Source organism: Rhinopithecus roxellana, chromosome 3 (assembly GCF_007565055.1).
Source record: "Rhinopithecus roxellana isolate Shanxi Qingling chromosome 3, ASM756505v1, whole genome shotgun sequence".
Taxonomy (NCBI): domain Eukaryota; kingdom Metazoa; phylum Chordata; class Mammalia; order Primates; family Cercopithecidae; genus Rhinopithecus; species Rhinopithecus roxellana.
The window spans coordinates 67,566,972-67,592,828 of record NC_044551.1 but is presented as its reverse complement, the minus strand read 5'-3'; the positions used below and the strand labels follow the sequence as shown (position 1 = coordinate 67,592,828).

At 39.7% G+C, this 25,857-nt stretch overlaps 1 protein-coding gene across 2 annotated transcripts; it reads right to left on the bottom strand.

Moving 5' to 3' along the window:
- On the bottom strand, positions 1–25,857 carry DNAJC21 (DnaJ heat shock protein family (Hsp40) member C21). 2 transcript variants are annotated; one of them, XM_010384091.2, is made up of 12 exons: positions 25,524–25,855; positions 21,530–21,623; positions 19,620–19,743; positions 19,190–19,312; positions 17,818–18,122; positions 16,430–16,581; positions 14,720–14,807; positions 10,480–10,638; positions 9,686–9,728; positions 4,858–5,030; positions 1,222–1,297; positions 1–652 (listed from the first exon to the last, which is right to left on the bottom strand). In XM_010384091.2, exons 1-12 carry the CDS (start codon positions 25,618–25,620, stop codon positions 488–490), a joined length of 1,599 nt encoding a protein of 532 aa, XP_010382393.1. In that variant the 5' UTR covers positions 25,621–25,855; the 3' UTR covers positions 1–487. The 2 variants fall into 2 exon arrangements, with proteins under 2 accessions (XP_010382393.1, XP_030783603.1); XM_030927743.1 differs by lacking the exon at positions 10,480–10,638 and having other exon boundaries at positions 25,524–25,857.

Sequence of the window (25,857 nt, the reverse complement as noted above, 5' to 3'; positions counted from 1 at the left end):
GTTATTTAAAAATAATTTTTAAAATCGGATCCAGTGTCATGTGGAAAAATGATCTGTGATGCTTTTTAAAAGATCCGAGTTTTTCACATATTATGAAGGATTAACAAAATACAAAAGCATTAAGTAAAAGTCACGTGAAATTCACAAAATAAAGCAGAAAGGAGCACTTCTATGTGTTAAAATAATGTAATTCTCCCTGTACATTTCTGTCCACATGAGCCAACAAACATCAAGAATATACACTTTACAGTATTTACCTGTTTTAAGACATTCAAGTCAATTCAGATGGCAAAAGTAGAATTCAATCACTAGTGAAATGTTTTAAAAATATATATTAAACCAAAAAAATGTTTTTACAAGATAAAAAATAATCTTCCACAATGTAATTAATTGCAGATCACTGAAATTTTAACTCTTTAGATGATTTCAGTTCAGTTTTTTGGTTTCAAAATCTAGAGACAGTCAAACAAAAGCACAGGCAGAATCTCTATCTGTTTTTACGTTTCTCTTTCTTGCTTCGACTACTTGTTGCACTGTTTAAAGATGATGATGAAGGTGCTCTTGCATGACCTGTGGCCTTTAGATGGTCAAAAAGTTTATTCCGGGATGGAAATTCACTATGGCAGGTTGTACAGCTGATTAGAACATCACTCTGAGAAGGGCAAAAAATCATAAATAAAAGTAAGCATTATCACGTAAAAGTAGTGTTTTAGGTTTTAATGTCAAGATTAAGCATCAAACAATTGTAAAATAAAGATGTTTTAACAGAGTGTACAGCTAATAAACAGGTCCAACAAAGGCAGATGTTCTTGGAGGTTAAATCCCACTAATCAACATGATTAACTTTAAGGGTCCTGAGACTTTCAATAGCATGTACCCCATGGACTAGAATGGAGGAAGAGTTTATGCTTCACAAGTAATCTCCAGAACTTGACACACGTAATTCTTATCACAAAGGCTTTATATTGAAAAGTAACAGAAAGCAACAGTAACTGTTCTGGTACAGTCAAGCATTTCTAATGTGCTTCTTTTTATTTTAATGAAAAAAAAGATACACTATATATACAAATTCTACCTTTATCAAACAAAACTGTTGATGGATCCACGTCTTTGCAGGTTCTTTGGGGAATGACTCACCAAATACACATTTCCATCTTTAGATCATTATATTGCTTAAACAGCAAGACATGCTAAAGAGATACGAATATGATTTTGACCTACCATTGCTTGTGGTTCAGCAGGTACTTTGACAGGTTTTTTCATATCTTTGGTTTTCTTTCCTTTGGGTTTAGGAACACTGGAAAATAAATAATTCAGCATAATCAAAAAATAACGTACTCCTTTTAATCATCATTATTTGAGTGCTCTAAAGAACACTCAAAAAAGTGAAATGCACTTTAAAGGTTAATTCATTAATCTTAAAGGCAATTTAAATAATCTTTACATCTCAAATGAACAGCTTTAAAAAGCAACTTCAAAAATCAAACTGAATATCAAATTTGGCATAAAAATTAAGGAATTTACTTAAAACAGTTGAAACAAAGTTAAAACAAGGTTCTTAAAATATCTCTGAATGTTTTATACAGTGTTTTCATAAAAAGCAAAGCACTGCCATACGCAGTGGCTCACACCTGTAATCCCAGCACTTTGGGAGGCCAAGGCGGGGATATCACTTGAGGTCAGGAGCTTGAGACCGGCTTGGCCAACATGGTGAAACCTCCGTCTCTACTAAAAATACAAAAAATTAGCTGGGCGTGGTGGTGGCAGGCACCTGTAATCCTAGTTCCTCGGGAGGAGGAGCAGGAGAATCACTTGAACCCAGGAGGCAGAGATTGCCGTGAGCCAAGATTACACCACTGCATTCTAGCTTAGGTGACAGAGCAAGACTCTGTTTCAGAAAAAAAAAAAAAAAAGCACAAAGCACTCAATACTCCATTTAAAGAAGCAAACCATCTTCATAACCAACCAACAGTAATCATAAATGATCTGACATGAAGTGTGGTTCCCAAAAACATTAACTTCTTCTTTTTGTTTGTTTTTTTGAGATGGAGTCTCACTCTGTTGCCAGGCTCGAGTGCAGTGGCGTGATCTTGGCTCACTGCAACCTCTGCCTCCCAGGTTCAAGCAATTTTCCTGCCTCAGTCTCCTGAGTAGCTGGGACTACAGGCACGTGCCACCACATTCAGCTAATTTTTGTATTTTTTAGTAGAGACAGGTTTTACCATATTGGTCAGGATGGTCTCAAACTCTTGACCTCGTGATCCACCGCCTCGGCTTCCCAAAGTGCTGGGATTACAGGCATGAGCCACCATGCCAGGCCTAATATTTTTAAACTTCTTGAACGTGATCCAGTCTAACAAACATTTCAATAGTTGCACAGAGAAATGAGTGAAACAAAGACTCTGTAATACATTTTTCATAAAATTAAATTTGCTCAATGTAAGGAATTTACTTTTATTTAAAAATTATGTCCTTTATGTTGATATGATGGTTTTTCCCCACCGTATCATTTAGATCAGAAATGATGTAGCTGGGTTCCTCTTATTCTGCTTGAACTGCTGAACATTCCTCTACTCATCTCCTGCATGAATTTCAATTTTCCTTAGGCATTTCATACTTTCCCTCATTTGTGCTAACCAAATTCATAGGGTGAAAATCTGGGTCCAACTATACTGTACAGAACAGACAAGATGGGTTACAATGAGTAAGTTATGGTAATGCTTCCGGTTTATAGGCATACTGTTCTTCAAGCAGAGGCCAGTGGTCTGTGTTAAGTTAAATGGCCCGTGCATTTAAAAGATGCAGACTAGGAGTGTAACATATTGTGTAGGATTCAGCCAGCTTTAAAAACATCAAGAAAAGGATACAATGGCATAAAAGGCAACAAATAATACATACTAATTTTCAAACTATCATCACAGATATGACACAAATATGTCTAACAAATTTAGGATAATATTCCTGGCAAACATCACTTATATTATGAAAGACAGTTACATCTCTGAAGCTGATATCTAAGACCTTTATTTTTAAAAAATATTACACACACACACACATACACACACAATTTTTTTAAAAAACATGTCTCAGTAGGTGGCCAGTATCCACACCACTCCAGAGAAGCAGCAGAGGAGCCCAGCATAAAGGCCCTGGATCCAGGGGACAGGAGTAGTGTGGGGAGGGTGGTGGGTGTAATGTATCTATCTTAGCCCTGCCATGCTGCAGCTGTGAAGAAGTCACTTGAATTCTCTGAATCCTTTTCTCACATCAGTGAAATGAGAGAGCTGAACTATATCAGAGGTTGCCCAAGTCTGAGAACCTTTCTTCCTCCCCAGACCAATTCTCATGTAGAAGTAACATGGAGGCTGGGCACGGTGGCTCACGCCTGTAATCCCAGCACTTTGGTAGGCCGAGGCAGGCAGATCACAAGGTCAGGAGTTTGAGACCAGCCTGGGTATCACGGTGAAACCCTCTCTCTACTAAAATACAAAAAAAAAAAGCCAGGCGTGGCAGTGCAAGACTGTAGTCCCAGCTACTCGGGAGGCTGAGGCAGGAGAATTGCTTGAACCCAGGAGGCGGAGATTACAGTGAGTCGAGATTGTGCCACTGTACTCCAGCCTGGGTGACAGAGCAAGACTCCATCTCTGAAAAAAAAAAAAAGAAGTAACATGGAAAACAAGTGAAAAATTTTAGTTTTAGATGAAGAAGGGGTTCAGAGGCCCATAGCCCCACCTCTTGGCCCACCCTTGTGCCCATCCCACAGGACACACAGGCTCCGTGGAGCCAGATGATCTGGGTGCCTTCAAGTCGTCAGGCAGGTGGAATGAAGTGTCAGCCTTTCTAACTCAACAACTTTTGTCTTTGGACAATTAACCTGAAATTCAGTTTCCCCATTAGCAGAAAGGGAACAAACACCTGGTGTCAGAGTGAAATAAATATGAATTTCCCCTTCTAGGCTTCTACTCTCCAAAGTTCTTCAAAGCTTCAACATGACCAGTTTGTGCAGTTCTTTATATAATTTCTTCTATAGCCAGAGCCATATCGTAGGCGTCAGTCACATCTGTTTCCTCCTTCCTTAAACCCCTAAGTGCCTTAAACCCGAAAGTACACACACTCCGCCACCCCATCACTGTTGCTCCAGTGTTAGCATTTTTACCTCATGCTCCCACTTGGCTCTGTCACTTTAATTCTTTTCAGGGTTCTGTAATGACAGAAACCTGAAGCTCCTCGCTATCAGATCTTTCCTCAAGAAATAAGAAATGATTCTCTGTTCTAGAGGAACCGAGGAGGATGGGGAAAAGAAAATCAGACAAGAAGAGGAAGGAGAGGACAGGACTGGCTACCTCCCTTGAGTGAGACCTCCTCCTAGGCCACACCATGGCCTTGTGCAGCACCAAGAGTCCAGGGCTCCTCTAAGCAGGAAGGGCCCCAGCTGCTGCCATGCATCCTCACAACATAGTGGGGCCCAGCAAAAGCTGCTGTCATGAGCATGGAGATTTGGTTAGTAACACTCCAGGGAGGCAGCAGGAGTCTTGTTCTCATGTGAGGGTCAAGGGTTAATGATCCACGACAAAATCAGCAACACAGCAGGATAAGGGAAACAAGAACTGGATCAAAGTGACATCTTTCTGATTTTGGCCATGCTGCTGAGATGTGTGTGGGCACATTCCTCTAGCATCCTCTTCTCAATGCTCTTCATCTGTATACATATGTGTGTGTATCTATATGCAAATATGTACAGATACATCTAAATTACTTGGTCAGTCATGGGAAAGAAGATTTTATTTGATATATGAAAAGCTATATCCTTACTATCAATATTCGGTAATTTACAAATAATATGCAACTTTGACTTACCTTTTAGTTTCACTTTTTGGATCATCACATGGTTTAATGATCTCTGTGACACTGACATTTTCCTGGGGACTATCTTCCAATTCTTTGGTACCGTCTTGATTTAAGTTAGTATCTTCTGGATCAAGCTTTACTCCTTCTCCAGTTCCATTTACATTGAAATTGTCATCATAATTCTAGGTAATAAAACGTATATGCCATTACAAAATAAATCTACTACTACTAGTTTTTTATGTTATGTTGCCAAATAGTTATACTTTCGGGAAATAAAAAGGGGAAGCAGCTAAGTTAAGAACATGGATGCTCATTACAGAGATAGTAAATTAGCAGAAATCTGAAAACAATCCAAATGTTCAAAAAGTGAATGGCTGAATATATGAAGAAAAATTCTGAAGTGCTTAAGTATCATGTTTCCAAAGATATTCAATTATGTGAAAAAATACAACATATTAGCAAAAGCAGGAGAGAAAATTATACATAATTGTAACCACAATTTAATTCTTTATTAAGTAATCTCTACAGGTAAAATTAAGGATGATACTTTTCCATATTTCCAAATGATAAGCAATGAGCAACTATTTTTCTACAGTCACAAACAACGGCAACAACAAACAGGCATTATAGTAGAAAGAGGGCCGGGTGCGGTGGCTCACGCCTGTAATCCCAGCACTTTGGGAGGCCAAGACGGGCGGATCACGAGGTCAGGAGATCGAGACCATCCTGGCTAACACGGTGAAACCCTGTCTCTACTAAAAATATAAAAAATTAGCCGGGTGCGGTGGCGGGCGCCTGTAGTCCCAGCTACATGGGAGGCTGAGGCAGGAGAATGGTGTGAACCTGGGAGGCGGAGCTTGCAGTGAGCCGAGATTGAGCCACTGCACTCCAGCCTGGGCGACCGAGCAAGACTCCGTCTAAAAAAAAAAAAAAAACAAGAAAGACACCGGGCAAACCTATCCTAAGTGTACCTGTCTGTTTTCAAGCAACATTTTGGCACATTTGTGCTCGCTCTCTCCACCTCTTCTCTCTCCCAACACACACTTTTTCCCCCAAGCCATCTGAAAGTGAGCTTGCAGGCAGATATGAATCTCTGCCAGGTACATCCTAAGAATCAAAACATTCTCTGGCACAATACTCACACTCAAGAATCTAATGCTGATATTATCTGTTACACAACCCACATTCAAATTTACCAATTAATCCTTTTCCCCTATTGGGACATACAGGATAGGGGGTGTAATCAGGGATCACATGTTGCATTTAGTTGTCAAGTATCTTTAATCTCCTTTATTTTAGAACAGTTCCCCCACTTTTTTGTTTTGTCTTTCATGATGTTGACAATTTGATGTTTTGTAGAGTGTCCCATAATTTGACTTTGTTTGGTTGTTTCCAAATGATCAGATTCAGGTTAAACATTTCTAGCATAATACTATAATCCCAGGAAGCAAAATGCGTTTGTCACATTTTTCAGTGATAATAAGTTTGATCATTTGGTTGGGGTGGTATTGCCAGATTTTTCAACTATAAAGTACATTTTCCCTTTTTTAATTAATAAGTAATCTCTAGAGTGTGACGCTGAGACTATGTGAATATCCTGTCCCCATAACCATTTACTGAATATACTTGGCATCTATTCACGATTTTTGCCTGAAACATTTATATACTGGTGGATGTAGAAGAGTGATTTTCTCCCTCTATTACTTCTGTCATTTGCACTTGTACTAATTAATATTCTCCCGTAATAATACAGCTTTCCCATCTCCTTTCTCCAACTCCCACTCTTTTTTTGAGACGGAGTCTTGCTCTGTTTCCCAGGCTGGAGTGCAGTGGCGTGATCTCAGCTCACTACAACCTCAGCCTCTAGGGTTCCAACGATTCTCCTGCCTCAGGCTCCACAGCTGCGATTACAGGCGCGTGGCACCACGCCCAGCTAATTTTTGTGTTTTTAGTAGAGATGGGGTTTCACTATGTTAGCCAAGCTGATCTCGAACTCCTGACTTTGTGAACTGTCCGCCTTTGTCTCCCAAAGTGCTGAGATTATAGGTGTGAGCCACCACGCCTGGCCAACTCTCACTCTTTTAAAAGTCAATATAGATACATAAATTTATTTTTAACAAATGCAATGTATGAAGATCTATTACCTTTATTCCTTTTGATGACTCAAATTTTCCCAAATTGGCTGGCCCCGCAAGCTGGCTCTTGAGTATTTCTAATGTATCCCTATCAGTTTTTGAGCACTTCCTTAGTTTCTAGTCTAAGACCCTCTAGGCTCATGTTCTGCTTTCCCAGTCTCAGCCCTTTAATCTGCTAGTTCTCCAAAGATCAAGCCTGTTTCCTTTTCAAGGAAAAGGGAACTTAAAAACCAATACATGTGCACTAGGTGTGCTCAATGCTAGGGGTGTCACTGCTTCAAGGTCCTCACAATGCACACTGCTCACACACTTACTTTCTTTAAATCATGGGCTCATACCAACGTCTCCACTTCAGTCCAACTCCATAATATTCTTCTTCTCCTCTTTCTCTCTCTGTTTGTATTTCCCTCTTCCCACAAAAAGAATATGGTTCCCAGCAACAATTTATTCATTTAATTCCTTTTTTATGGGGGGGGTCAAGGGTCAAATAATTTAATTTTTTTAAGATGTCAATACAACCTACATTGTGAACAAATTCAATTTCTATAAAAATCCCAATAGCACAGGATTTTTTTTACAGACCTATTGTTTAAAATTTTTAAATTTGATTATAAACTATAACTAGCCAAGCACTCACGAAAAAGAGGAGGCATTATACTTCCTGATTTCAAAACATATTAAAATCTACAATAACAAAAACAATGTGGTACTGACACAAAGACAGATAAACAGATAACAGAACAGAATAGAGCACAGAAATGAACTCTTCTGTACATGATTAAATGATCTTCCACAAAGTTGCCATGAGCACACAATAGAGAAAAGATAATCACTTCAAAAAAAAATGTTGAAAACTACGTATCTACACTGATAAAGCTGGATCCTCTCCTTGAATCACATACAAAAAATATTTTAAATAAAATACTTACACATAAGAAATAACTAACAAATCTCTTAGAAAAAATATAGGGGAAAGAAACGACATGGGTCTTGGCATCATTTTCTTAGACACAACATTAAATACAGATCAACAAAGAACAGAAAAATTTAACTACATAATACTTCAAATTTTCTGCATATCAAAAAAAAAATTCAATAGTGACAATGCCTCCTATGAAATTGGTGAAAATATTATTCATTTACTTTCAAAAATACCACACCAATACCACCAAAAAAAATACCAAATTCAGGACTTACTTTTTTGGCAGTTAATTTTATCTTTCAACTATATCCCATGGAACGTATTCAGTCAGAGTACTATGTTTGAGTTACCTGAATTAAATTTTCTTTCCTGTCAGTCAGGGTCATTTGTTTCTATTTACATTCAGTTTTAATTTGGGAGGGTTTTCCTGTATAATCCTTGTTGTTTACGGAATTTTTCTGGCCATACGGAAAACTTTCCCAGTCTCAAGTTTCAAGATACTCATTATTTGCTGCCATCTGCTCTTAAATCTATCAGTACATGTCTCCACACTGCCCTTCCCTTCAAAAAGATCTTAGAAAATATCAGGAAAAGTGCTACATCAAGCTAGGTCTGAACTTGCTACAATCAGGAATCATAAACGAGGGATGCTATTAAAGGAATACAGCTTTTGCGAGAAACAATGGGGTGTTCATTTGAAGCATTTTCACCAGTAAGAAAATACTAATATATGTGTTTATGGTTGCAATCAATAGAATCTATGCTCCATTAATCAAGGTAATACAGGCTCAGGTTAAATATAAATCTCTCTCCATTTATTTTTTCCTTACTGTAGTGGTACTGACATACGCAAAGGAAAGAGAAAGTGTTCCAAACTAATAATTATAAGGTGTGTGGATGGATAACGGTAGGCGTCAATTTATAAAAAGAACACACATTTGCTATGTGGTTTTATAACTGAAGCAAAAAGTTCCAAATTACAATTTTAAGTGATTAACTCATGTGTTATGTATCATTTTTGGAATAGGAAACTGATTTTAAAAAGACTATCAAATATATTATTATAACCATTTGGATAAATAAGTCAAATCTAAAGTTTTATTAAAAAGCATTAATGCATTTTATTAAAAATATTTAATACTTAATGTAAGTTAATATAACTAGATTATACTAAAATGGCATAAAACCAAATATCCTTGGTAAAATGGACAAGTTCACTTTATTTTTATAGGTGTAACAACATAATACCATTTTATTTAAAAATAGTCCTTAAGATAATAAATTTGGATTTCAGCTGTGAAATATTTAAATTACTTTAAACTTCAGAAAAATAGAAACATTTTTTCAAGACTCATAATCATTACAAGTTTCTAACCAAATGTTCCTTTTGCAATGTTTATGTTGTTGGCAGAAATAAACTTAGATAAAAAAATGACCAATCCCAGATTTTCCTATTTCAAGACTTTAATTGCTATCTTGACTTAAAAGCCCTTTTGTGAGATGTATTCAGATTTTTAATACTGAAAACTCAGCTAATTCATACCAGGGGAATTCTACATGCATACCTGTTAAACACACTGGTAGTCATAATTAAGTTAGTTATTACATACATACAAGGGAGGGAAGCACTAAAAAAGGAAAATATTTCCAATTCCTTTTAATCAAGCTTACAACCAACATAAAATTATGTCTCTCTCCTTAATACAGATGACACTGAATAAATAAGAGCACTGCAATTTTATAGTTGGCATTTAATATTAACAAAACCTTTCTAACATACCTGTGCTGGTTTCTGTTTCTTTTTCTTCTGTTTTTTAGAAAGCCTAAGAGCAAATATAAATCGAAATGTCAAATACTTGACTCTGTGAAGATTTAAGTGGAAAAAAAAAAATTGAAACACTAGTGATAAAGTAGTAAAATAGAAGTAAAAGATTAAAAATATTTAATATTATAAAGCATTAAAAGGAAAATAAAGTATTCACATTGTCATTTTAGAGAATAACAAAAGGCTGTAGTTCAATGGATAGTAATTAGCATATCAATTGCCAGGAATAAAAACTGCTTTTAATATAGTGATAATATGTTCTATAAATATTATAGTTGACATTCTGTTTGTATCCACTTCAACACTATAAAGTTCCATGAACTAGAAAATATGGAGACAATATTAGCATAACAGAGTAACTTCCTTGGGATAAAACAGACTTTAAGGCCGGGCGCAGTGGCTGACGCCTGTAACCCCAGCACTCTGGGAGGCCGAGGTAGGTGGATCACCTGAGATCAGGAGTTCAAGACGAGCCTGGCCAACATGGTGAAACCCTGTCTCAATTAAAAATACAAAAATTAGCTGGGCTTACTGGTGTGTGCCTGTAGTTTCAGCTACTTGGGAGGCTGAGGGAGGAGAATCGCTTGAACCCGGGAGTTGGAGGTTGCACTGAGCTGAGATTGCGCCACTGCACTCCAGCCTGGGCAACAGAGCAATTCTCCATCTAAAAAAAAAAACAAAACAAAACCTTTAAATGCAATCTCTGAATGTGATAAGTATTTCTAGTGACATTTAATATTTAGAAGTACTTTTGTTTTGGTGCATCTTCCATTTCTTCCTCAGAACTGTCATCTAATGGATATTCATCAATTTGAGGTCTTGAAAAATTTTCTTCCTCCTCCTCCAGCTGTTGTTTTAGCAAGGCCACCATTTCCCGATGCTTCTTTGACCTCTCGTGATTTTTCATGCTGAAAGAGCAATCTGACGTGAGCAGCTGCGCTAAAATTAGTTCAGGTGTCCAGATAATGTTGCTGGATAACTGCAACCAAGATAAAATTTGCTTTTTTCCCACTAAGCAAAACGTTTATGATTTTATTTTATTTATTTACTTTAAATTTTTTTCTTTTTTTTATTTGTTCATGATTTTATACAGAGAAACAGAACGTGTCAGGATTCCTCCGGTAGTAAGCACACTGGAAGCTCGGGGTCATACTCTTTCTTCTAGTACCACAGCTTTCCCTGTCTTTCTCTGTCCTTTTATCTACATACATTTTCTTCCTTTCTGGGGATGGGGGAATGTTGGCAGGGGGAGGTTTGGTCAAATTCTCTACTTATTATCTTGATTTTTCAATTCTTAAAGCTTCCTCCATCGTTTCCTTTTAATTGCTAAGTATTTGCTAAGTGTTTTTACGTTCCAGGCCATCCCACACACTTGGAGGGATCACTGGGAAATTAGAAAACACACATTCTAATGTTAAAATGAAGAGCCCCCTGGAATAGAGAAATGGTGGTGGGAGGGCTTGAAATACAAGAGCAGTTTACTGCCTCTTGCTTTTTCATCAGCTGCTTTTCACCTTCTCAGGAGAGGTCTCCTTCCTCACTCTCACCACAGTAATGTAAGTTTAGACACTTCTCTACCCCTCTGTTCAAAACCCTGCTGGCAATGTCTGACTTAGCACACCTACAGGCAACTAAAAAGCATTCCACAAAACAGAGCTGACAACATAAGCTACAAGAGTTATATCAACTAAAAAGGAGGAACCTTTGTCAACTATCTACTTCATCTCATCTGTTTAGGCTTTTGTTATTATAGTTTTAGTTGCTATTTTTCTTTCCCACTACAATTCTCCTTGAGACCAAGCTGCCCTGGAGATAGATACTGGAAGATCTTGTGTCTGAAAGTAAGTCCTCCAAAAAAGATAGAGGCACATGTCAAAAGGACACAAGAACTGGCTTGAAGGAATGCTCACTAACCAATTCTGAAAAAATTTGAGCAAGAAAAGGTCGGTAATGAATTATGAAACACTGAAAAAAATTCATAAATTCAAACTGATGATAGACAGATAAATGGATAAAAGGGAAGGCTCCAGTTGACAGCAAAAGGCCAAGTGCTAACAGATAAAAACTGGAGGGGGCACTGGCACTGGAAAAGCATCACTTTGCAACTATCATAAAAAAGACTGATGTGGCCGGGCGTGGTGGCTCACGCCTGTAGTCGCAGCACTTTGGGAGGCTGAGGTGGGTAGATCATGAGGTCAGATCAAGACCATCCTGGCTAACACGGTGAAACCCTGTCTCTACTAAAAATACGAAAAATTAGCCGGGCGTGCTGGCGGGCGCCTGTAGTCCCAGCTACTCAGGAGGCTGAGGCAGGAGAATGGCGTGAACCCGGGAGGTGGAGCTTGCAGTGAGCCAAGATCGCACCACTGTACTCAAGTCTGGGTGACAGAGAGAGACTCTGCCTCAAAAAAAAAAAAAAAAAAAAATACTGATGCAAGCTAAAACCATCAACAGATGCCAAAGTTATAAGGAAAACTTTTATGAGAAGCACGATATCTGCATAGTTTTAAAGTGTCTCCTCACAGATTAAACATGTTACAAGGGAAAACTTGTTGCAAGGGAAAAAATACTAACTCTATAGTAAAATTAGTAGTATAGTAGTAAAATTAGATGACACCTTGATTGGGTGATGAAAATTATCATGACAAATGAGGGGCAGAAGGACTTTACATGTCTCCAGCTATGAATCCCTGAGAGCACAACACGCTTGTGCAGCGTCCCACCTGGGGCTGCATAACCTGAATCTAATCATGAGGAAATGCACAAACCTAGAATGAGAAGAATTCAATGAAAAAAGTATTTTAAAGAAACAATATACTTCTAAAATGTAAACAGCATAAAAAAGACAAGCTATTCCAGATTACTGATCTTAGACTGCATTCTGTATTGAAGTGGAGAAAATTTTATATTAATAAACAATTGATTGGCAAAACTGGAATACAGGTAGTAAACTAGATAAAAATACTATATTCATGTTAATAATTACTTTTATTTGATCACTGTAGCATGGTTACATAAGAGAATAACCTTACCCTTTTTTCTTATTTTGAGACAGAGTTTCGCTCTTGTTGCCTAGGCTGGAGTGCACTGGCACGATCTTGGCTCACCACAACCTCCCGGGTTCAAGTGATTCTACTGCCTCAGCCTCCTGAGTAGCTGGGATTACAGGCATGTGCCAGCACGCCTAGCTAGTTTTGTAGTTTTAGTAGAGACGGGGTTTATCCATATTGATCAGGCTGGTCTCAAACTCTGAACCTCTGGTGATCTGCCCGCCTCAGCCTCCCAAAGTGCTGGGATTACAGGCATGAGCCACTGCGCCCGGCAAGAATAACCTTATTCTTAAAGATATAGTGAAGTATTTAGAGTATTTAGAGAACACTATATATATAAGTTACTTTCAAATTATTCAGAAAAAAAACTGCGTGTGTGTGAATGTGCAGAGAGAAAGAGGACATGCAAATGGTGCAAAATGTTAGTAACAGGTCAATCAGACACACTGTATTCTCTTCTTGCAATTCACCTTTAAGTGTGTCATTATTTCCAAATAAAAAAAAATTTCAAATCTCCTTCATTGTTGACTTTTTTCTTGCTTGTTTCTAATTTTTCTGCCCCTTTCCCCTTCCCTTACTACTCCGTTATTTCTCCCTGAGGTCATATGGTAATACCATTTATGACTCTCACAGCCCCATTCTCATCCTTTGGCCTCCTTTCTTTCTGACTGCCCATTTTGCTACTTTTCCCTTGCTGATTCTACTCTCATTTTCTCCCATGTTCTTTCCTCCCTCCTTTACAATAATGGTATCCTTTTTAACACTTCTCTCTTCATCATTGTCCCCCTAAGATAAAGTGCTTCCACTTCAGCAAAGATACTCCGGGCCGGACAAGTTTTAAGTCCCTCTATTGGCAGCATCAGCCTGCATGTGACAGGGATGGTGGGAAGCGAGTCTGACATCAACAATGGAGGGAGATGATTAGACATGGTCTAGACTTTTTGCCCATGTGACTGTGTCTTCTTTGCCAAAACAAGCAATGTTTCTTTCTGGAGACAGTGCATGTGTTTTAAAAGCAGCTCTTACGTAGGAATACTGGGATGAGTGAGAATCAGCACAACAGGTTTAACAGCAGGGACAAATACCTCTTCCTCCCCTGCTGGAAAGGAATCCCCCAAGACAGTATGTGAGGCTAGTTATCAACTGCTACAAGCACATTCTTTTCAGAACGTTCAAAGTGTTTTACACTTCAACTCAAAAGAAAACACAAGGGCCGGGCGCTGTGGCTCATGCCTGTAATCCCAACACTTTGGGAGGCCGAGGCAAGTGGATCACCCGAGGCCAGGAGTTTGAGACCAGCCTGACCAACATGGTGAGACCCTGTCTCTACTAAAAATGCAAAACTTAGCCAGGCACGATGGCCTGCATCTGTAGTCCCAGCTACTCGGGAGCTTGAGGCAGGAGAATCGCTTGAATCCGGGAGGTGGAGGTTGCAGTGAGCTGAGATCGTGCCAGTGCACTCCAGCCTGGGCAAGAGTGAGACTCTGTCTCAAAAAAAAAAGAAAACACAAGTGCAAAGATACTAAACTTACTCCTTTTAGCTGGATGCAGTGGCTCACACTTGTAACCCTAGCACTTTGAAAGGCTGAGGCAGGTGGAGTGCTTGAGCCCAGGAGTTCAAGACCAACCTGGACAACAGGGTAAAACCCCATCTCCACAGAAAATATCTAGGTTGGTGCAAAAGTAACTGCGGTTTTTGCTACTGAAAGTTATGGCAAAAACCACAGTTACTTTTGTACCAACCTATTAAAAAAATTAGCTGGCCATGGTGGCAGGTGCCTGTAGCCCTAGACACTCAGGAGGCTGACATGGGAGGATGATCTGAGTCCAAGAGGTCAAAGTTGCGGTGAGTCATGATTGTGCCACTGCACTCCAGCCTTGGTGACAGAGTGAGACCCTGTCTCAAAATGATAAAATAAAATTAAATAAATAAACTTACGCCTTTTCTGTCTTGAACGATTTGTCACATGCTGGGCAGTAGAGCTCATCATAGAGCTCAGTGTCCTCAGCCTCATCACTGTTTTTACCTATAAGAGGGAAGCCTACAGTAAGAAACCTTTTTGATCAGAGCACAAATCTAAAATATGCTAACAAATTTCATCTCTTTGGTAAGGATCTAAACTCGCACATAAATTAGAAATTAAATTTTTTTATTTCTTTACCAAAAAAAAAAAAAAAAATGCTATCAGGATTTGAGTTAGCTTTTTAAAAGAAGCACGGTACTATAAGGAAAGGCTTCCAAATAAAGCACCTTCCCTTTCAAGTTCTTCTCCTAAGTCTACTTAAAAGAAGATTTAAAACATCCTTGAAGTCTTGGATGTGAGCTAAGTTTAAAAAATTAAATCCCACTTTAATAGATCTACCATGAAGCAGTTTTTTCAACAAAGGTCTTTTCTTAGTTTACCTCTTGAGCAAGATTTGGTCCAAACACATTTACAACTGTGACTTACTCTTAAATACTTAATAAACTTAGTTTATAACATTCCATCACTATAAGACAGATAGGCCATAAGTTAACATATTACATGTAAAGTTTCACATTATAAACTTTAAAGTTTTTGGCTTTATTACAACTGAGTAATTACTATCAGTATAGTCCACAAAAACCAAGTGACTAAAAAGCTCAACTGAAATTATTTTCACAAACCCATATTCTATTTTTGAAGAAACAAACAGGTAAACTGTCATTTGGGATTTATTATAGGACCAATAAATATCTCAAGGTATCTCTTCCATGTACATGTTGCTTATTTATAAGTGATGTCAGTATGATTCCGAAGGACTATCTCACTGAAATCATAAATGATCAAAATATACCCTATCTAGTGTTAATGTTTAATATACGGTGTTAATTTTCCATTACAGTATTGTAGACTTTCAATATATCGTATATGTGAAATTTTAATCAATCAAATAGTTAACAATACTGGATTTGAAGCAAAAACTCTGGATCTAAAAATGGTCATACGTTCTCAGGCACATCTCATAGCTTCTCAGAGTCCTAGTTTCCACAACGGCAAAATAGAGACAATTCCATGAGCAAAACCTCCATGTAAGGGGGATTGTGTGAGGATCCAGTGAGATCTTGTATGTGAAAGCACGCTATAAATTGTAAAACTTGATGTAAATTAGGCCATCTCACATTTATAGAGTGCTTTTTAATTTTCAAAGTACTTTCACAAGTATTATTTCTGATTCACTAATAAAACACTTCACTTCCTAGTCACTTTGAATAAATAAAAGTTTATCATTTTATCATTTGGGCTACTAATCTGAAAAATCACATTTGTAGATAAGGTAAAATTGGGTCAATTTTATAGAGACAGTGGGGAAAATCAGATATACAGCTATTCTCAAAAATGCCCAATCCTTGCCTTTTAAGGAAGTCAAATACCTGTGCTCTAATGATAGCGGCAAAGAAAACAACATTTTGGCACACGAAGAGGAGCGCTTCTATAAAGTCACAAGGGAGAGGAAGAATTTATACACAACACATAGATTCTCATGCAATATCAGCTTTTCTAGAAATAGTTACTATTAAAACTGGACCTATCACTTAATTGAGTTTTCTTTAATAGTCACACTTGTAAACATGGCCATTTGTCATGTTACGCAGCTAGAAGTACACACTGTATAAAAATAACATTACCATCCTCCCCATCTTTGAGTTCATGTTCTTTCACTTCGCTTTCATCCGACCCATCTCCAAACTCCTTCTCGTACCGTGCCTCCATCTCCTGGAGCTCCTTCTCCAAATTCGCCATAGTCATCCAGCTCTGTTCTCTGTACTGCTCCGCCAGTCTGGACACATACAGCACAGTCTCATAGCAACAAGCATGCCTCTGCATGGTTTTTACTTACTACTTAGGTTTGAAATCCATTCCCCCTAGAGAGCTTGCTCCCAACCTATCCATGCTTACAAACTTAAAAGCTGTGCTTAGTTAAAACCAAGGCAAAGTCACTTAAACCTGTTACCTGTTACATGGTTGATTTTAATTGCTCCAGCAGTAGATAATAGGTTTTGAAACATGTAACTCAGCAACTTATTAAAAATCTTCAGACGATTTTAAGTCGTGTAGGTAAAGTGTTAATTTTCAAAATATGAGGGTGGGATGAGTTAGGATTCTTAAGAAGTGAATAATTTTTAAAAGAATGCTATAATGCTCTCGACAGAATGCTTTTACAGTAACTTTTTAACAACAAAACTTTAGAGGAACTAAAATGAACTGAGTATCTCAGAGTACAGGGACCAAAAGGCAGTACTGCACGGTGGCTAAAGCAGGAAAGTGTGGAGTCAGAATTCTCAGGTTCAATTCCTCCACCATTTACTGGCTCTGTGATCTTAGGCCTGTCTGCCTTGTTTCCTTGAAAGAACAAGGAGGATAAGTTATTTCACAGCATTGCTGTGAGGAAGGCACTTAGAACACAGCCTTGCATAGAGGAAGAATAAAATTAACATTAGTTATTAATTAAAATTATTAAATTTTACAAGAGTCTAAAGGATCTCTCAAATGTAAAGGGTCTCTGAAGGAAAACATGCAATTCAAATAAAAACTTTAGGCCAGGCACTGTGGCTCATGCCTGTAATTCCAGTACTTTGGGAGGCTGAGGCAGGCAGATCACCTGAGGCCAGGAGTAGGAGACCAGCCTGGCCAACAGGGTGAAACCTCATTACTACTAAAAACACAAAAATTAGCTGGGTGTGGCGGCATATTAAGCCTGTAATCCCAGCTACTTGGTAGGCTGAGACAGCAGAACCCCTTGAACCTGGAGGCAGAGGTTGCAGTGAGCCGAGATCGTACCACTGTACTCCAGACTGGGCAACAGAGCGAGACTCTGTCCCAAAAATAATAATAATACTAATAATTTTTATACAGTAGATGAAAAAACACTATCCAATGCCACAATTTAAAAAAGAACAAAAAGCAGGATAAAGCCAGGCTGATGACTGAACCCATCATGAACATGTCAGGTACCTCTGGTGCTGCCTCTGACCCCCACCGATACTGAGAAGAGGGCCCCACGCACGCTACGCACTTGGCCTGCTTTAGCTTCTGCTGCCGCCTCATCTCTTCGGCTTTCCTTGCCTTTTCTGCATTCTGTTCTTCCACAAGTTTTCGATGAGCCTGCACTCTTTTATCTCTTTTACGAATGAAAGCTACCAGCTGACGGACAAGCTCATTCTTCTCTTTCCTTGCTTTGTCCCGAACCTTTTTGTTTTCTTTTTCCATGGCTCGTTTTTCCCAGCGGTTTGAAGCTTGTCGTGTATCATATTCTTCCTTCCATGCAAAATTCTTTTGAGTGCAGAAACTCTGCCAATAAGCGTAGAAAGGATGGACTACCTAGCGACAAAGAAAACAGATTAAATTCTGGGCTTTTAAATTTTTTTTAGAAAAGCAGTAAATATTAGTGATGCAAAACATCTTTTAGCTTTCTTTTTTCACATATATAACACTTCTATTAATCACTGGAGAAGACAGTACTTTTAAGGCTTTCCAGAATAAATCACTCTTCAAAATAAATCTAATGAGAAAATAAAAATAGCCTTACTAATCACTAGATGGGACCATGGTGATTAGTAAATAATCAGTAAATAATTAGTAAATTAAAAGGGAAAAGCAGGTATGGCGGCTCACACATGTAATCCCAGCACTTTGGGAGGCTGAGGTGGGGGATCACCTGAGGTCAGGAGTTTGAAACCAGCCTGGCCAACATGACGAAACCCTGTCTCTACTAAAAATACAAAAATTAGCTGAGCATTGGTGGTGGGTGCCTGTAATCCCAGCTACTTGGGAGGCTGAGGCAGGAGACTCGCTTGAACCTGGGAGGCTGAGGTTGCAGTAAGCTGAGATGGCGCCACCGCACTCCAGCTTGAGCAACAGGAGTGAAACGCTATCTCAAACAAAATAAATAAGTAAATAAAATTAAAATTAAAATAAAAAATAAAAAAGGAAAAGTAGAGGGAAGGTTGCAAGAGATACAAAAGCTACTTCAGAAAGGAAGAGAGACAAAGAGAGGTCATGGGATAGGTCAGAGAACTAGAACCAATTGTTTTAAAACAAGGAAATGGAAAGCTGGGAGCTGTGGCTCATGACTGTAATCCCAATCTTTTAGGAGGTCAAGGAGGGAGGCCAGGAGTTCAAGACCAGCCTGGGAAACTTAGCAAGACCCCAGCTCTACAAAAAAATTTACAAATTAGCTAGATGTCATGATGCACATTTATGTTCCCAGCTACTCAGGAGGCTGAGGCAGGATTAAGCCCAGGAGTTTGAGGCTGTTGTGAGATATGATCATACCACTGTACTGCAGCCTAGGTGACAGAGTGAGACCATCTCAAAAAATTAAATTAAATTAAAAAATGGCACAGTGATAAATACTAATTATAGAACACAATGCATTTTTCTTTTACCGTATCATAATCACTCTGGGAGTCTCCAAAAGTTGGGAAATCATCAACCTCTTCCTCTAACACAGATTCTAGTTCTTCCTTGGCAATCATTTCAAAAACATTACGATACACCGTGTAAAAGCCCTAAAAAAACAGTAACAAAAACAAATTCTTAACACTTTCACAGCCTAATCACAGAATAAGATTTTAAAATACAAAATGAAAAATTTTAATGTTGAAGAATTTTGGGACAAAGTTCAGTCCCTGAAAGTACATTTAGATTTCAACTGGAGGTTTTTATACACTGACAGTTTAAATATGAAGGTAATGCAGCTTCAGTTTTCAAAATGAACACTGCTTCACTTTCTATTACAGAATAGTTTTAAGAACTCTCTTTGTATGTGAGTCTTAGTACTTGATAAGAAATTAAGGGTGAGTTCATTTATCTTACCTTTTCATCATCTCCATAACCAGAATAACAGGTAACGGTGAAATAGTGTAGCAAATCTAAGCTGTCATCTTGATATTCGCCATCAAGCCCACCTTTAAGTAGGGCCTCTCTATGATTATCATACCTGAAAAACAAAAATTAGCATCATCAGTGAAGGCTGAATAAGAATTCAAAACGATTTCTTGTTCCTTTTGAATATTATTACTGTACATTTTTGGTTGTGGATATGTCCAATCCATAACCAAAAACTTTTAAGGAAATGTTAACATGAAAAGAGTTCATAATCTTTCACAGAACTGTTAATTTTCACTAGGCCTGCAACTTCTGATACATTATACAATGCTAGCCCACATGAACAGGGGAATTTAAAAAGCCAAGGAATTTCCATGACTGTCTCTGAGTCCTGTACTTCCACAGGAAAGAAACATAAAACAGGACATAGGAAATCTGGCCCACAGAATCATTACACATCTGTGATTTGGAAATTTACCAAGATGCACCAGAATAAGACTCTCCCTATATTTATGTCAACTTAATCTAGGAGCTTCACACACATACAATTACTTCTCATAATAACTCTGTAAAGGCAGTTGTTATCTCCATTTGATATAAGAGGAAATAGAAGTCAGTGATATTATGTAATTTGTCATCCTTGATCATAAAACCAGTAACCAGCAAGGTCAGAATTCAGAAGCAGGTCTCCTACATTGGGAAGACCAGCTCCTAGCCACTACGTGGTACTGCTTCCAGGTAAAAAGACAGTTACTAGGCAAGAGCTTTGAATAAAAAGACAAAGGAATCCCAAGGATCAGAAAACAACCCAAGATCTTGAGAAGAGACTAGGCAAAAGGAAGTCAGGAAAGAATTTCGAAGTTCTGAGAGGAAGGCAAAAGCAATTCCAAGACCAGATCTCCAAATTCCTTGGGTAGAGATATGTTCAGGATCCTCTCTCTGATTTTCTTATAAAACACAATTTTATAAGAATTTTCTTTACAGCCTTTCTTGACAGCCACCTGTGCTATACACTGTTTAACAGAAAGATGATTTGCACAGTAGCTCTTTGTAAGAGCAGGATCTTGCACAGTTATGTCAAAGCTTACAACCTATTTCCTTGTGGCAAAAAGTTAATTTGAGAATCTGAAAACTGAGAACTTCAAACACAGTAATTTTCATCTGGAAATTATTTTAAATGATCAGACCATCATTAGCAATGTCTGTCACAGATGTAGAAGCTTAATTCAATTTATTCATATAAAGTAGCTTTGAAGATTACCATTCTTGTACTAAAACACTGTATTGGCCGGGCACAGTGGCTCACACCTGTAATCCTAGCACTTGAGAGGTTAAGGCGGGTGGATTGCTTGAGGTCATGAGTTTGAGACCAGCCTGGCCAACATGGTGAAACCCCATCTCCACTAAAAAAAAAAAATACAGGTGTGTGATGGCACACACATGTAGTCCCAGCTACTCAGGAGGCTGAAGCAGGAGAATCGCTTGAACCTGGGAAGCGGAGGTTGCAGTCAGCTGAGATTGCGCCACTGCACTCCAGCCTGGGTGACATAGCAAAACTCTGTCTCAAAAAAAAAAGAAAACATTCTTCCTGTCTGATATCAGTAAATCTGTCATATACCAAAGGGTATTTAATGAGAAGTCACCTAAAGTATCAAAATTAAAATGATAAGATATCACCAAACTTTCTGTTTCACCCCCTATGAAATCAGATAATTGGAGCAATCATTTCCAAGTTTCCTTCTGACCCAAACATTAGATTTTATGTGATGACTAGGTGACAGATGTTTCAGAACACACCAAAAACCATTTAATGTACTAAATTTGAAAAAAAAGCAACCTATATTGATAATTGCTCCCAATATCATAAACTAGGATGGGAAGGACAGCGAGATGCTCACCATGCTCTTTCCTGAGGGTCACTCAACACGTCATACGCTGCCTGGATTAATTTAAATTGTTCAGCTGCTTCTGCGGCATTATCCAGATTTTTATCTGTTAAAATAAAGTCATAGAAATTTAGTTAATCAAAAACGTAGAGGACAGAATCTAAGTAAGACCTCTTTCATCAGAAGTGCCATAAACAGATGAGAAGTGCACAAAACAAAGACAAACAACTAGAGCAAAGCAGAGAGACCCCGTATAACAGTCAATAATCAAGATTTGTTAAACGTATCAACCTAAGTAGAAATTTCAGGCTTTTCCCTAAGCTTTGGTACATCACTAAACAGTCAACTGGGCCGGCGTGATTGCTCATGCCTACTGTAATCCCAGCACTTTAGGAGGCCGAGGCGGGTGGATTACTTGAGGTCAGGAGTTCGAGACCAGTCTGGTGTTCAACATGGTGAAACCCCACTTCTACTAAAAATACAAAAGATTAGCCCAGCATGGTGGCGCATGCCTGTAGTCCCAGCTACTCGGGAGGCTGAAGTGGGAGAATCACTAGAAGGCAGAGGTTGCAGTCAGCCTAGATTGCACCACTGTGCTCCAGCCTTGGTGTCAGAGCGAGACTCCATCTCTAAAACAGAATAAAATAAAATAAAACAAAACAAAATAAAATAAAAGTAAAATAAGTCAACTGCATATCCACAAATGGAAAATCCTGAGTAGTATAAATTTTACTTTTAAAAGGAGGAAAATAAATAAAATCAGTTCTAGAAAGACTTATTTTGTGCTAGATTACGTTTAGTGCTCACATTGTTTTTTTTCTTTCTCATCAATGCATATCAAAAGAAATCTCATACAGTTTTAAAAATATACACTAATTAGTTATTATTTCCTTAGCTGTGCTTCCTGAACCACGGAATTCAGAAAGCGTCCTTGCCTCAGGGTGGTAGCCAGCTTGCAAGACAGCACCCTGCCTCCTGGCATTCACACCTTGTGCAGTCCTTTCTGTGTCAGCGAGGTTAGTCTGTGTGACCAACAGGAGATGGCAGAAGTAACGGTACCTCACTTCCGAGATGAGGTTATAAAAGACTGCAGTTTCTACCTTGGGCTTTCCCTCTCTCTTGATCACTCTGGGAGTGGCCAGCTGCCATAGCATGAGCAACTCAGGCTGCCTATGGAGAAGCTCATGGGGTGAAGGAGGCTCTGGCCAACAGCCAGCAGGGCACTGAGGCCTGCCACAACCACATGAGTTGGTGGTTGGTGAGCTGGAAGCAGGTTCTTTCAGACAATGAGAGAAAGCCAAAATTATCTAGCCAAGCCGCTCCCAGATTCTGATCTTTAGAAACTGTGGGAGTCCATATAGTGAATATACGCTTGCTGTTTTTGTTGTTGTCTTAAGCCCTGAGGTACTGGTAATTTGTTACATAGCAATAGACAACTAATACATTCAGAAAGTAAAATATTTTGAATTGACTACGGAGCACACTAAAGTTCTTTTTTTTGTTTTGTTTTGTTTTTGTTTTTTGAGATGGAGTCTCACTCTATCACCAGGGTGGAGTGCAGTGGCGTGATCTTGGCTCAGCTCTGCCTCCTGGGTTCAAGCTATTCTCCTGCCTCAACCTCCCAAGTAGCTGGGACTACAGTTGCGTGTAATTTTTGTGTTTTTAGTAGAGACGGGGTTTCACCATGTTGGCCAGGATGGTCTCAATCTCCTGACCTCCAGTGATCCACCCACCTCAGCCTCCCAAAGTGCTGGGATTACAGGCATGAGTCACCGCACCTGGCCAGAGCACACTAAAATTCTTTAAGCTACAGCTCAATACTACCCTTCCTAAGAAGTTTTAAGAAAACATGACAGCAACATATTATCTACAAATAGTTTTGCAGCCATAGACCACGGTTCTTTAGGGCTTCCTGCTGCCCATTCTCAGTTACCATCACACTGATGCCATAAATTATGATGATATTTAGAGAAGATATTTGCATTCAGTTCCTAACAGGTTTGGTTTCACAGGAGTTAACTGATATTTTAGTCATATTTGCATGCTTCTTCTTTGCACTAATTTCTAATTAATCACCAAATCTGGTCATTTTTCCTTCCCAACATCTCCTCCCCTGGAGCTTTCCCCCTCCTGCTGACCCCGAGCCTGGCTTGGGCCCTTACCTGTCTGTCCACTGCGGACTCTCCCTAACTTCTGTCTCCAGCCCTCTTCAATCCACTCAGTTGCCTTCACAGTACCCTCCCATGGCAGCTTAATAAAACCAGCCACAACTCTCCCTTATTTAGCGAAGCAAATTTCACAGTCGTTGGCCTAATATTCAAGATTACAAGAAATACAATCTGATTTCAAACTACTCTTGTATTCAAGAAATACAATCTGATTTAAAATCACTCTTCAGAAAATTACATACGCTTTTGGTCACAGCATTCTCTACTTCATTTACCCTTTCCCTCCTAGAAAGTCAAGGAATTCCGAACTTCCTTCTAATTCCTAACTCGATGTCTAACAGTAACAACCCAAACTCTGAGAATACGCTTCTACACTAACCACTAACCCAAACTCTAAGAATATACTTCTACACTATTTTTACATTTATTAATTTTGGTTGTACCTTCTGACTTTCTGCTATGATGAACATCAGTTCATTTACTTCTGCTCTAATACATTTATAATCACATTTTTTCATGCCTCTGTTGGTAAACCTAACTTTAAGTAACAGACCCACAGCTCTATCTCTCATTACATCAAGCATAGCCATTCCCTTTTGACTTTGGATCCCCGGCCTTTCCTTCCACTCCTCTCCTAATCCTTATTTTTCAGACCTGCAATAAACACCATCTTCAGCCAAACTGTCCCCTGGAACATCTTTTGTCCTCCACCATGCTATCCTCCATACTGTTGAGCTCACTTTTCCAAACTGCATTCCTCTAGGATCCAGTCCAAACTCCTCCGAGAAGGGGAAGACTCAATACAAAGTAACTCCCTCCCTGAATTCCTGGAGCATATATTAGTTGTTCTATTAATCTAACCACCAATTATGTATATTGCGATTTTTTTTAGGGGCCAGTTGTATTTAACTTTTCGTTTGTGTAAAGCAGAAAGTTGTTTTCCAAAAAGACTCTAAGATCCCTGTGTTAGCATTTCCAAATCTCCTTAGTAGAGGGCAGTGACTTGCATATATTGGATACTCTGTAACCGTGTTTACTGATTAATGCAAATATGAAAACCTCCTCATATGAACTTCAAAAAGCTGAGCGTCAACTACTAAGTTTCCCAGCCTGGAAGATCAGATTACTTCATAAAAGTCACACAGGCCCGGATTATAGTCCAATGATACATCCAAAGGAAGGATACTTCTAGGTAAACATACAAATTTTACTAGGGAAGCCGCCTGATTAAAACTCTTCCTCGGCAGAATCATGTCCAAAGTGAAGTACAGGATCTGCTTAATCAGCCCACTAAAATTTAAAAAAAAGGCGAAAAAACTGCATCCCTATTTAAAAGATATTTTACTAGCTCTCGTCTCTTAACTTCTTAACTAAGAAAGGAAAGGAGCCATACATCAGGTTGAAGTATCTGGGATACCCGAACGAAGTGGAGGGCAGACGAGGAAAAACACCGAGAGGCTGCGCTTCAAGGGACGCAGGGAAGGGCAAGCCCGGGGCAGGTCCGAGTTCCGAGTCCCCGACTGCTTCCTCATGGTGTCTGCGACCTGGTAGCGGGAGCAGGTGAGGTCGCTGGACTTCAGTTTTCCCCCTACAGTGGCGATGCAGGACCGGGGTCGCGGGTATGAGGAGATGGGGTGTGAACCGGGGGGCGCCTGGGCGGAGCGCTGCGCCCACCGAGGCGGGCGGGGCGGCGCCGGGCACCGGCCGGGCCGGGCAAGGAGCTCCTAGGCCGCCAGATCGCTCTCTGCTGCCTCCGCGGAGTCCGACCCGGGGAAGGGACAGTCGGGGAGGGCCGGGCTTGTCCGAGGGGCCGCGGCGGCTGCGGGTCGGGTACCTACCCGGGTGCCATTTCAGGGCCAGCTTCCGATAGGCCTTCTTGAGCTCCTCCTCGCTGGCGTCGCGCCGCACCCCCAGCGCCTCATAGTGACACTTCATCGCCCGATCGGGCGGGCGGCTGGCGCTGGGGCCCGGGACGGGGTCGGGGCCCGGGCCTGAGCCCGGGCCGAAGCGGCGGCGGCGACGGCGCTGGCAGTCTTCTCCGGCGGGAGCCCGCCGCCCGCACTGGGCCAGCCAGCGAGCGCGGCGGCGGCGGCGGCGGCGGCGGTGAGGGTTGGTGAAGGCGCGCGGCGGCGGCAGACGACGCGGGATGCGGCACGCGGGAGCGCGGAGGGG